Raw genomic sequence first — 13,858 nt, 5'->3', positions numbered from 1 at the left:
CTCTCGAAGTATACAAACCCTCCAAGTAATCCCAGACTAGCATGGTGGTTGCAGGTTCGGGCCCCAACACTTACTAGCTGTGTGACATTAGGTAAATTCCTAACCTCTCTTAACAGCTATACCTGTGAAATGAGATAAAATAAGACCTTCCAGCATAGAGGTTTTGTGAGAATTAAATGAGATGATCATGTAAAGTTCTTGAAACGATACCTGGCACATAAGAAGTGCTCAGTTAAGGCTGCTGTTATTATAGTTATTACCAGAAGGCACTCAGGCAGTCCTCTAGTACTAAGCACTTGAGTCACTTGAATTATTTTATTTTCAAAATGCCATTATGAATGTTCTTTCTTTCCAGAAACCTCTAGGGACTGCCTCATCAATGCTAGAGGATTCTAAGGTGATGAAGAGACTGTCCCTTGATGGAGTTGGCAGTTGAGTGGTGGAGAGAAACCAGGGAATGAACGGGCCTGGGTAGGAAATGTTGTGTGTCTGCACAGGGATGGGAGAGAGCAAGCAAGGGAGGTGAGAATCAGGAACCACTTGGAGGAGCAGTTGACATTTGAGGTGAATTTGGAATATCTTTGAGAGAAAGGCACGGCTGACATTTGTTATTTACTTCACTCCTGCGTTCCGAGTGCTTAGAACTGCTCGTGGCATGTCACAGGCCCTCAGTGAATTCATTGTTCAAAGGATGAGTTGTCTGCTTGCTCCTCAGAGGGAGCAATGCCTCAGCAGGACCGCCAGCCTGCTGTGGGCTGGCCCTGGGTTCAGATCCCAGCCTTGTCCTGATCTGGGTCCAGATGTTTTGTCTGGCCCCACCCAGACCTCTCCTTCCTGACTCATGGGACAGGAAAATTCTGACGGGAGGGCAGTGCTTCTGAGCAATGATTTCTCCCTGCTCCTGTCAGCAGTGAGAGGCCCTACATGGAATTCAGGTCATTGTGGGGGAGGAAATGATGTTATGTTACGAGAAGTAAGACTCTTAGGACTTGTTGAAGGATGAGGGGTGTCTGCTGGGTCTGAGTGCCAGCTGGTTCAACAGAGAGTGAAGAAAGCTATACCATACATAATCCTATATTTTAGAATCTTTTATTCACAATGGTTTCTCTTTTGTGGGAAAGAGGCAAGTGAGAATAAGTATGGAAAGAAGGGAAATGCCAACTGGCATTCCAAGATAGCCCACTTTGTGCCGGGGAGTTTACAGACGTTGTGTGGATTTGTCCACACTCTGACTCTGGGAATGCAAGGCCAGCCCAATTCCCAAAGTGAGAAGCCGACTCAGCAAGCCCACAGAAACATGCTAGTGAACCCCCATAGTGAATAGTTGGTGCTTCCCTGTCCCCCTACCCCCCCCCCCCACTTGTTCTGGGAAGAGAAACTTGACCTAGTGCGAGGAAGTGGAAACATCCCTTCGAACTCTCAGTTCCTGGAGTTTGGGTGGGGTTGGTCCCTCATGACTCAGACCTGACCTATTAAAGATCCAAACTCTCCTACCATTTCCTGACCATGGGCCCAACCATCCCAGGCAATCAGAGCCAATGAAAACCAGCCCTGGGACTTTTGCTGGAACTCCTACGACAGAGAAACTCTTTTGTTCAGGCTGCCAGCATTTGACGGTAAGATATGGGACCTAAACTGGCCATTTTATAATCCCAAAGGGGCAGGCTTCCTGGGAATAAAGTTAATAGAGGAAAGAAAGAACTGTGGAGGAAAGAAAGAGAGAAAAAAGAGATCAACCGGGCCGACCCGGTGGCTCAGGCGGTTAGAGCTCCATGCTCCTAACTCCGAAGGCTGCCGGTTCGATTCCCACATGGGCCAGTGGTCTCTCAACCACAAGGTTGCTGGTTCAACTCCTTGAGTCCTGCAAGGGATGGTGGGCTGTGCCCCCTGCAACTAGAAAACGGCAACTGGACCTGGAGCTGAGCTGCGCCCTCCACAACTAAGACTGAAACTTGACTTGGGAAAAAAAGAAAAGAAAAGGAATCAACCACATATCCATGGGTCCAGTCAGCCTCAAGATTGACTACACTGCAATTTTCATTTGGGTGAACCAATAAATCATCTTAGACACGTGAAGCTGACTTTCTACCACAGCTAAGTGAGTTCTTTTTTATTTTTTTTTTAAGATTTTATTTTTTATTGGGGAAGGAGGACAGGACTTTACTGGGGAACAGTGTGTACTTCCAGGATTTTTTTCCAAGTCAAGTTGTTGTCCTTTCAATCTTAGTTGTGGAGGGTGCAGCTCAGCTCCAGATCAAGTTGCCATTGTTAGTTGCAGGGGGCAGAGCCCACCATCCCTTGCGGAGTCAAGGAATTGAACCGGCAACCTTGTGGTTGAGAGCCCACTGGCCCATGTGGGAATAGAACCGGCAGACTTCGGCATTAGGAGCACGGAGCTCCAACTGCCTGAGCCACCAGGCCGGCCCTAAGTGAGTTCTTATAACCAGGGTATAGCAGTGGAATTGTGACTTGGATGGCACTTTCCTTCCTATCCTTGCCACTTCCCGGCACTCTGCAGGGTGTAAATCCCCTGAGAAGTCCTCCTAACTTGTTGCCTTGAATAAGCTGATCTAGTAGGACTGGTAGGAGGTTGGGGGTGGGCTTGGCCCTGCACGCCCCAATACCCCTATATACAGAATTGCAGATTTGTTTTTACTTGGATTTCATTGGTTTCACTTAGTGCTGTGTTCTGGTAAATGTTTAATGAGCAAACAAATAAAAAGCCTTGTTTCATAGTGTTTGCCAATTTCTCTGGTGTGAATATTTTCATCATGGTGTATTTCAAGCTATCAACATGACATCACTGAATGGGGAGATGGGACAAGAATGAGAGTGGCAGACCATTAGATGGTATTTCCACCATACATATTTATTACTTGTAAACAATCTCAAGAGCAGAAATAATAACAAAATGTAGTAAATAATTAGGAAGGTATGAGTTTTGAATTATTATTCCCTTTGTTTTTAATATAATTTATCTCATTGTAAGTTTATATAAATTAGCTTTTAATAATGTTTGTGTATAACAACTGGCTTACAAAACTTCTTTTTTAAAAAAGATTTTTATTAAAAAGATAGCTAATATACAATATTATATTAGTTTCATGCATAGACTACAGTTATACAACATTTCTATACCTAAAGAAGTGATCACCATGATAAGTCCAGCAACCATCTGACACTGTACCATATTATCACAATATTATTAACTATATTCCCTATGCTGTACATCACATCCCCGTGACTTATTTATTTTATACCTGGAAATTTGGACCTCTTATTCCCCTTCACCTTTACCCACACCTTTTAAAATTTTCAATTACAGTTGACATTCAATGTTATTTTACAATAATTTAATTAATTTAAGGTGTTCAGGATAGTGGTTAGACATTTATATAATTTAAGAAATGACCCCCCTGACTAGTCTAGTACTCACCTGGCACTATACATAGTTATTACCATATTATTGACTATATTCTCAATGCTTTACTTTACAACCCCATGACATTTTGTAACTACCAATTTGTAGTTCATCCTTCACCCTTTTCACCCTGCCCTCGCAAGTCCTGTCCATCTATCACGCCAATGAATCTAGTGCCCACCTGACACCATACATACTTACTACAATGTTATTGACTGTATTTATTATGCGATACCCTACATCCCTATGACTACTTCATAACAGCCAATTTGTAACAATTAACCCCTTTCACTTTTTAAACCCCCAACCCTCCTCCCATCTGGCAACTATCAAAATCTTCTCTATATATCTATGAGCTTTTTTTCTGTTTTGTTTCTTTTGTTCTTTAGATTCCACATATAAGCAAAATCACATTGCATCTGTCTTTCCCTAGCTGACATACTCTACTCAGCATAATACCCTCCAGGTCCATCCATGCCACCACAGATGGCAAGAACCCATTTCCTTCCATGGCTGAGCAATATTCCATTGTACCAGGTCTGACAATTAAGTTCACAAACTTGTTGCAACGATGTTGCTAGCCTTTTATTGATGTCAGAGGGATTATTCATTAAGAATTTGTACCAAATGGACAGTTAACCAAGTTTACCATTTGGAAGTGCTGAAAAGGCTGCGTGAAAAACTTAGACGACCTGAACTTTTCACCAACAATTCATGGCTCTTGCATCACCACAATGCACCAGCTCACATGGCACTGTCTGTGAGGGAGTTTTTAGCCAGTAAACAAATAACTGTATTGGAATACCCTCCCTACTCACCTGATCTGGCCCCCAGTGACTTCTTTCTTTACCCAAAGATAAAGGAAATATTGAAAGGAAGACATTTTGATGACATTCAGGACATCAAGAGTAATAGGATGACAGCTCTGATGGCCTTTCCAGAAAAAGAATTCCAAAATTGCTTTGAAGGGCAGACTAGGTGCTGGCATCGGTGCATAGCTTCCCAAGGGGAGTGCTTTGAAGGTGACCATAGTGATATTCAGCAATGAGATATGTGGAACTTTTTCTGGGACGAGTTTGCAAACTTAATTGTCATATCTCGTATATCTGTAACACCTCGTCTTTATCCATTCATCCATCGAGACACCCCGGCTGCCTCCACATCTTCACCACTGTAAACAATGCTGCAATGAACATATGGATGCACATGTCCCCTTGAAGTAGTGTTTTGGGTTTTCTTCAGATAAATAACCAGAAGTGGGATTACTGGGTCCTTTCTTTGCTCTTGTTGTAGCCTTTGTTTTAAAGTCTGTTTTGTCTGGTATAGGTATTGCCACCCCAGCTTTTTTTTCATGATATATCTTTTTTTCATCCCTTTACTTTCAGTCTGTGTGTGCCTTTCAATCTGAAGTGAGTCCCTTGTAGGCACCATATATAAGGGTTTTGTTTTCTTATCCAGTCAGCCCTCCTATGTCTTTCAATTGAAGCATTTAATGTATTTACGTTGAAAGTAATTGGTGATAGACATGTAGCTATTGCCATTTATTATTCATATTTTTTTATTTTTTATTTTCATCTTAGAGAAGTCCCTCTAAAATTCCTTGTAATACTGATTTGGTGGTGATGAACTCTTTCTTGTCTGGGAAGCTCTTTATCTGTCCTTCAATTTTAAAAGATAGCCTTGCTAGATGGAATAATCTTGGTTGTAGGTCCTTACTTTTCATCACATTGACTATTTCGTGCCAATCCCTTCTGGCCTGCAAAGTTTCTGTTGAGAAATCAGCTGACAATCTTATGGGAGATCCCTTGTAGGATCTCTAACTGCTCTTCTCTTGCTGCTTTTAGGATTCTGTCTTTGTCTTTAACCTTTGCCCTTTTAATTACAATATGTCTCTGTGTGTGCCTGTTTGGGTTCATCTTGTTTGGGACCCTCTGCACTTCCTGGACTTGTATGTCTTTTCCTTTGCCAGGTTAGAAAAGTTTTCAGTCATCATTTCTTCAAATATGTTCTTAATCCTTTGCTTTCTTTCTTCTCCTCCCTATGATGCAAATGTTGTTTTACTTGATGTTGTCCTAGAGGTATCTTAAACTTTCCTTATTTCTTTTGTCTTTTTTTTTGTTGTTGTTCTTTTCTGATGGGGTATTTTCTGCCACCTTGTCTTCCAAATCATTGATTCAATCCTCTGTTTCATATAATCTGTTGGTGATTCCTTCTAGTGCATTCTTTATTTTAGTTATTGTATTCATTTCTGACTGGTTCTTCTTTTATGGTTTCCATGTCCTTTTTTATGCTTACTATCTCTTTGTTGAAGTTCCCACTAAATTCCTTGAGCATCCTTATAACCATTGTTTTCTACTCTGTATCTGGTAGTTTGCTTGCCTCTATTTCATTTAGTTCTTTTTCTGGAGTTTTTCACATTTTTTTCATTTGGGATGTGTTTCTTTGTTTCCTCATTTTGGCTGCATCTCTATGTTTATTTCTATGTTTAGGTAGGTCTGCTATGTCTCCCCTCCTTATGTATTATGTGCCCTGTGGGGCCCTGGCACAATCTTCCTGGTCACCTGAGCTAGGTGCTGCTGGAGTGTCCCTTGTATGGTTTGTGTGTGCCCTCCTGTTATAGTTGAGACTTGCTTGCTTTGGCATGTCAGTGGGTGGGATTGACCCTCTGGTTGATTGGCTGTGGGGTTTTGTCATATCCACAGCTTATGGGCTGCTGTGTGAAGGGCTTACTCCACTGAGTGGGATTTGTCCCAGGGGGCTCTGGTGCTGTTGAGACTGCCCTTTGGACATGACACTTGTGGGACTAATTGGATGGTGCTCTTCTGTGGTCTGAAGTTAATCTCCAAGTGTGTTGGTTCTGGGGCCTCTTGAGAGAGGTTCTGGTGCAGACGCAGGTCAGCCACTGCCTGTGACTAGCCAGGGACTACGTGGTAGAAGCTGCAGAGCAACCCATGGTTAGTCACTGCCTGTGCTGTACCTGAAAGATGGTGGGAGATGCCATGCCGCGAACTGAGAATGGCTGCCACCAGTACCGGACCTGGGGGAACTCCACAAAAAGCCAGGGCACCTGGAGACCTGCTGCCACCTGCCAGCTCCCTTAAGGTTCAACTGCTGATAAAGCCTCATGTGGTACACGAGTTGGGTGAGGCAAAGTTTCAGGGACTCACTAGAGTGGGAAGAGTCATGCTTACCAGGTTAATGTAGACTCTGGTGTGGCACCAGTGCTGAGTCTGGAGTTACTCAGGAAAAGTCTCAGAGCACACTAAGGCCAGTTGCCACTCACCTGGGGTCCATGGATTCCAATAGTTTTCCAAGAGAGTTCAACATGGGCAGGGCTCGCTGCTCCCCAAGAAAGTGCCACTGTTGTTGGGGGAATTTGGTGGGTCAGGGTCCCAGCAGAGCTCACCAGATCAATTCAGATTCATATTTGGTCATTTGGCCAGATTCAACACAGGAAAGATGGCGCCTGCCTGTCAGCTGCATGGAAGGACCTCACACAGGGAAAATGGTGACAGTCCCTCCAGTCCTCGCCTCAAAGCCACACAACTCAGTCTCTCCCAGTATGTCTCAGATGCCCCCTGAGTCACAGTCCCTCCACAGGAGCCCAGGATGAGTGCCTGCGAGTGAGTGAGTCTCTGTGTGGGCCTTTAAGAGTATGTCTGGGTTTCCCGCAACCTACCTCCCCACCTACATGGTCAGAATTCCCACTGTTTTTCACAGCCAGATGTTGTGAGAGCTCCTCTTGCCAGAACCCGTACTCTGGGTTGGGGAGCCTGGTGTGGGGCTGGAGTACCTTGCTCCTCTGGAGGTGGACCTCTGCTACTGAGATATCTCTCCCATGCTCACCACCATACACAAGTTTGGGGCCAGCCCATTCCGTGTCTCTGCCCCTTCTACCAGCCTCAATGTGGCTTTAAAAAACAAAACAAAAACATATCCTTGTTGATAGAACTTCTGTTCTGCTAGACTTCAAATGGTTCTCCAGGTTGATTGTTCTATAATTTAGTTGTAATTTTAATGTGTTCAGGGAAGGAGGCAGGCACAGTGTTTATCTACTGCACCATCTTGTATCTGTAGATCCAGTTACCATGTTAAATGAATGATCTGTAGGGTCAATAAGGACCTATGTCAAACAACCTCTCCTAGATCACCAGTTTATTATAAAAGGATCTAATTCAGGAACATCCAGATGGAAGAGATGCGTAGGCAAGGTGTGGAGAAAGGGCTCTGAGCTTCATGCCCTCTTCATGTGCTCATAAACACAAAAGATCACAACATTTCATAAAAATTACAATTGGCTTTTGTGAACTGGTATGAGCTGATTCCAGTACACCACTGAAGCTACGCAGATCTCAGAGGAAATGACTGCTTCTTCATGGGCTCAAAAGCTATGAGTGTGGACTCTGGTTTCAACAAAATAAGGGACTTGGAAGCAATCGTAAAATCTTGATTTTGATGAAGGTCTGTGCCAAACTGAAATGTACAATGAAACTGAATGTGTCATTAACTATCTGAATGGGATTTATGACATGGAATTGTTCGCATGCTACAGTGAGGTAGCACTCTTACTTTGCATGGTTGTCTGGTCCTGCTCCATGGGAGGGGACATGGAACAGTGAAATAGGTGTGCGGGGCCGAGGTCCCATATAAGTTAGGGTGTCAGCAGGAAATAGATGGCACACCTAGATTAGCATCATATGAGTGTTTAAAGAAGGGACTCTACAAAGGCGTGGGCATGGGGTGAGGGGACCAGTTACTGGAGGTGGAGAGGCCTGGGGAAGTGGGATGCCTGCTAGGAAATGGAACCTTTGACTGCAGGGAGGGACACAGGGAATAAACACCCTTGACCTCACTCTCCTTCCCTCTGTTCTTCTATCTCAACTCCCCACTGGCTGGACCCAACCAAAAGGCAGAGGGCAAGGAGACCTACTGCTGTCAATCTCTTGGGGCACTGAAAAAAGGTGGAAGGGGTCTGAATGGTCAAATGGTACAGGTCCTGACCTTGGGAATCTCTCTGTGGAATGGACACCCTGATCCTTTATCTTGAGCTTGTTGGAGCTGCCATAGGCCACCTTCATCTCAGAGACATTTAGTTCTGGCCACTTTCACTGCTAGGGGCAAGAGGCAGTTTGTGGAGGTGCTCTGCCTTCTCTTCCATCCTGGCAGAAAAATCCTAGGATGAGGAGAATGAGGTCTGGGGAGGAGACCCTTGACCATGGTCCCACCTTCCGTTACCAGGGCCATTCTATCTGCCCAGTTGGTCCTAGCCCACCATCTCGAGATTATGCAGGGCCCTCTTTCTTCTATGGACATTCAGTTGGGGGAACCCTGGCCTGGGAGCCAGGAGACCTGGGTGTCTAGTTCTGACACTATATCCTGAGGGTTACCCGATCCTATCACTAACCTGAATTTTCTCCTCTGCAAAACCAGGGGCCTGGGCCTGACGATTATGATTCCCAAACATCTCTGTCTAATGTCAAGACTTTAGGAGTGTAATCTCTAGGTCATTTGCATAATGAAAAGCATGTCTTTCCACAGCCAGGAGGTGGCAGCAAAGCTCCGCTTTGAAGGGGCCTGCAGGCCAGGGTAGGCTCTGCTCTCCAAGTCCCCAGAACTCAGAGTCCAGTTTTGTGCCTAGGTTTCACTGCTGAATAACAACAACAATAATATCATCATCAGTTTTCTTATCACTATTGTTAGTAAAACAACCAAAATGCCATCTCCAGTTTGGGCAGTACTGCATAGTTGAGGAAACCTGCACAGTATCACAGGAATCTTTCAACAACCCCATTGTATAGACAGATAGTCAGCTCTCAGCCCCATGCTGAACCTGAGACATTCTCTGACTTACCTAGGCCTCCTGGGGAGTATGATGTGCCAAGGCAGGAACCCGAGCTTTGGTCCTGTGTACTCTCTATCTCAGGGCGTGGGAGATCCCAGGCAAGATCCTCTCTACCTCCCTCTTCAATTTAGAGGGGCCAGGGGTACCCCACCAAAGACCTAAGGGCTTGAATTTGGCTTCCAGCTGCCAGCTGGAATTTGGCTTGCAGATGCTGGGGAAGAACACGCAGGACAGGAATCTCACGTTCACTCCCTTCTCTTTCTTCCAGTCCTCAGGAAAAACCAATTTTATTCTCATCAGGGCAAACTTGATGTCTAGGTGTGAAAGGTTCTCATTCATTCATTCATTCATCATCTCCATTCAATAATTGAGATTCTTTTTTTTAAAATTTATTTTCTAATTTAATAGGAAAACATAATATATTTGTTTCCTCTCACTATTCTTCAGCTGTTACAAACTAACGTTTAATGGAATTCTGGCTTCTGCCTTCTGTTTATTTATTTATTTATTTTTAAAATTTTATTGGGGAACAGTGTGTTTCTCCAGGGTCCAAGTTGTTGTCCTTCAATCTAGTTGTGGAGGGCCCAGCTCAGCTCCAAGTCCAGTCGCTGTTTTCAATCCTTAGTTGCGGGGGGCACAGCCCACCATCCCATGCGGGAATTGAACACGCAACCTTGTTGTTGAGAGTTCGTGCTCTAATCATCTGAGCCATCCGGCCGCCCCTCCAGAAGCTCAGTGGCAGCTCATTGTCTTCAATCTAGTTGTGGAGGGTGCAGCTCACTGGCCCATGTGGGAATTGAACCAGCAACCCTGTTGTTCAGAGCTCCCGCTCTAACCAGCTGAGCCATCCGGCCTCCTCCAATAATTGGGATTTTGATGCGGTATAAGACATTGTTATGAACCGTGAAGGGTACAGGAATGTTTTTTTCTCTTTTAACTCAGAGATCTGGGGGCTCAGGGCTGGGATGTGGAGGGCCAGGTAAGTGCAGAGATACTTGGGGGTGGCTTCTTCCTCGGGGTCCATAGGTAAATTGGGGGGTACTTGAGCCGATGGAATTCAGATCTGTTTTTGTCAGGGAGGAGTGATTCCATAGGAATTTTTGTGTTGTTTTTTTTTTATAACCTTCAATTGCCTGGTGTATTAACTCCTCAAACAGAGGAAGTCCCTTAGAGACACAGCCAAAGCCCCAGACTGTTGTCCATCTGGACCCCTGTCTTACACTCTACCTATGTCCTGAGGTCATGTCTCCCCCTCCCCATTATGATAACAGGTTGCCAGAGTGCTAACTATATGCCAGGCTCTAGATCAAGGGCACTTCTTGCATATTCTTATTTACCTCTCAAAACAACCCTATAAATTACATTGTTATACACCATTTCACATGCGAGGAAGCTGAAACTTAAAGTTGTGAAGTAATTTGCCTCAAATCACAAAGCTAGTGAGTGATGGGGCAGGACTGGGACCCAGGCAGGTTGGCACCCAGGGATTTCACCAGTACAGCACACACCACACGGAAGGAAAACCCACTGCTGTGAGACTCTGTGCTATATGGCAACTCTGAAGAACTGCCCTCTAATTCCCTGCTCAGCATTGGGTAAGCTGTACCCTGTCTGCAACACGTCTGGAAAACGAAGGTATTAATACCTGTCTGATCTCCTGGTGGATTTGTTGGGGGACCGAAATGGAAAGGAGAAAAACAGACATGGGACTGCTTAACATCGTACACAATTGTTCTTTGTATACGAAGTGGCATTATCACTCTTCTTGGGAGAGCAATGCGGAGTGGCAAGAGGGTTGGACTAGGGATTGGTATCTGGGGACTTTGAGAATGGCTTCAGTTTCCTTGCCTGTGAAACTGAGGAGAATAAGATCATTGTTAATAGACTTTTTCATTCCTAAAGTTTAGCAATGGTGATGATGATGATGGTGGTGGTGGTGGTGGTGCCCATGGTGGTGATGATGGTGGTGATGATGATAATGGTGACATCAGACATCTGAGGTCACCTGACCTCAGAATCATTTCCTGCCACCATCACTGCTGCCAGCCCTCCTCAACTTTCAGCCCCACCATGTCAAAGGCACTTGGTGTGGGCTGGTGATGAGATGGAAAAGGCAATCTAGAAGGCCAGAGAGAAGGGATGATCCAAGATGTTAGAGGATAGTGTACTTATCTCGTTGCCTAGTACATTGTAAGCCAGTACTTACTACCAGTCAATGATTTTATTGAGATATAATTCACATACCATATAATTTGATGGCTTTGAGTTTATACACAGTCATATATCCATCACCATAATCAATTTTAAAGCATCTTCATTACCCCCAAAAGAAACCCTGCACCCTTGTCACCCAAATCCCCCATCTGTTCCACTGAAGCTGTAATTTTTATTGTTATTTCTGCTTTACAGAACAAGAAAATTGGGCTCAGAGAAGAGACTAACTTGCCCAAGGCCACACAGTTGGCATGTGACATCAGGATTCCATTCAGGTTTCTAGAACCCACAGTCCATGCTCCTGACCACACAGGTCCGTTTGAGGCACCTCAGGTTCAGAGAATATGTGTAACCAACCCAAGGCCACACAGCTACAGCTATTAAGTGATCAGCCTGGGACTTAAATTTAGTCTTGCCTCCCAACCCTGTCCTTATTCCAACCTGCTACATTCCCACCCCTTCAGGGTAAGTGAATCAACATAATGAGTATCAATGGGATCGTAGGGGCCAGGAGTGAGCCCTAAAACTAGCAAGTTCTTTTTGAGTGCCTGGGCCCAGCCTCAGTCCAGACTTTTGAAGTGAATGGCTCCCCAGGTCCAACTGTTCCCTTCACCTTTTGGCCCTGAGCACCATGGGATGGGTCCATGTAGGAAGAGAGGAGCGATCCCAGCCAGAAGGAGAAGCAAGGCTTGCAAGATAGGCAAGCCATAATCCAGTCTTTCCCAAAACACTTGCCCTCCGAGGAGTGCCTGCATTTGAGAGTACCTACCACCTGCTCAGATGTTATGGGTGCTGTGGGTGGGTCTCAGTGCAGACATGGTCTGCAAGAGGGGTGGGGTGGAAAATCAGAGATGTTTGGTGGAAAGAGCCCTGTCTGGGAGTCTGGGATATTGGGGTCTATTCTCCACCCTGCCATGGACAACTACAGCCAGAGTACTTAGTCTATCTGAGCCCAGTTTCCCTATCTGAAAATTTAGGGAGAAAATGGGTAACTGAATTTGAAAGAATCGTGAGTTCCTAGGAAGAAAATGTGCTATAGTTATCTGAAAGGTTCTTTATTTTTAAATGCTTTGGAAGCTGGTACTTTATCTGACAATTGGCTGGATTTCCACCTTTCTGCATGCGGCCAGGAGTCTCCACTTTCATATTCCTTACTTTCTTTACAGGAATAAGAGGTCAGGCAAGGATGTAAAAACCACCCCATGGAAGGGGAAATGGACCACAATAATAAACACAGTAGAGCTGAGTATCTGAGTAGTTAGAGGAATTTATTTCTCACAACATCTTCCCTCCACTCTCCCGGAGGTGCCCATGGCAACGGGCATCAGGAGGGCCTCACTCTTCCATCTTCTGTGGGAGAAAAAAATTTGTACACAGGATATGAGTCAAACAAAGGCGAGGCTGAATATCATCTTCAAGTGGGCAGCAGGAAAGGCTGCAACGTCAAACAAATATTAAGGAATGGCATTGTAAAAACAAAGCAGGTAAGCCCCTGGAAAGCAGGCTGGCCTTAGTTATTGGGCAGAGCCTCCTGCAACAGGGAGGGATGAAATGATAAGCTGTGTGGCTTCTGGTCCCTCTCTGTTTGTTCTCCTGTGAGCCTAGAACCACAGGGTCCTGGCTAAAGTAGTGGCATTTGTGAGTGGATGACCAGCATCAGGGAAGAGGCACCACAGACACCCTCCCTTGGTCCTGGGCTCAGGACTTCTGGAGAAGTAGTCTGCTCTCACCTGGCCTCCCACATCTCGGTTCTTGACTCTCAGCTTGTTGACCTGGGACTCAGCAATGTCGGCCCGCTCCTCAGCCTCCTCTAGCTCGTGCTGGACTTTCCGGCACCTGGACAGCTGCGTGTTGGCCTGCTCCTCCTGAACAGAAGATGAGGGGTAGGAGGCTGAGGAACCTCTATTCTGTCTCTGAGGCCCTCAGTCCCTGCAGGCCTCTGGGGAACTGGAGAACAAGGAGAGCTTGGGCCCCAGATCTGACTGTAGAGGACAGAAAGCTGAGCTCTCTGCACCTCACCCCTGTTCCCTTACACACCTCCTCTATGCTGTCTTTCCCACTGGAGCTCTTTGAATGAGACTCAAGTCCAGAGTCTTCCCAAGGCACTTGGAGGTGTCAGGACATATGGCCCAGGTCCCCTTTGCCTTATTTTTGCACCAGCACCATCTGCCTGTGACCAGGGCATCGTATGGGTCTATTTCAGCATGAACCAAGGGTTCCTGACAACGGTGGCCTCCTAGGCACCTTCCAGGCTGGCCAGTCCTACTGTGACTGTACTAATGCGAGGGACATGAATCTTTCCCGACATGTAACCAGTTTAGGTCTGCCTCCCTGAAATCAGGATGGAACCAACCAGCCTCCTGGGCAGGGAAGAAAAAGGA

General features: G+C 45.5%; 1 protein-coding gene and 1 long non-coding RNA gene across 2 annotated transcripts in view; one reads left to right on the top strand and one right to left on the bottom strand.

Annotated features, from left to right (window-relative positions):
• Positions 1–1,498: 1,498 nt before the first annotated feature.
• LOC141568875 (uncharacterized) overlaps positions 1,499–13,858 on the top strand; it is a 102,061-nt gene continuing 89,701 nt past the window's right edge. The window contains exon 1 of the long non-coding RNA XR_012492120.2: positions 1,499–1,616. This is a non-coding gene — a long non-coding RNA (uncharacterized LOC141568875). The remainder of the gene's footprint in view (positions 1,617–13,858) is intronic.
• MYH13 (myosin heavy chain 13) overlaps positions 12,721–13,858 on the bottom strand; it is a 51,670-nt gene continuing 50,532 nt past the window's right edge. Inside the window, exons 38-39 of the mRNA XM_088788956.1 lie at positions 13,208–13,342; positions 12,721–12,827 (exon numbers count right to left, since the gene is read on the bottom strand). Coding sequence (XP_088645082.1) covers positions 12,813–12,827; positions 13,208–13,342 — 150 coding nt within the window. The 3' untranslated portion in view covers positions 12,721–12,812. The remainder of the gene's footprint in view (positions 12,828–13,207; positions 13,343–13,858) is intronic.

The sequence above is a fragment of the Rhinolophus sinicus genome, chromosome 12, assembly GCF_057876585.1.
Source record: "Rhinolophus sinicus isolate RSI-liver-muscle chromosome 12, RSI-T2T, whole genome shotgun sequence".
Classification (NCBI taxonomy): Eukaryota; Metazoa; Chordata; class Mammalia; order Chiroptera; family Rhinolophidae; genus Rhinolophus; species Rhinolophus sinicus.
Note: the sequence above shows the minus strand (reverse complement) of the source record. Positions and strands in the feature narration are given on the sequence as shown.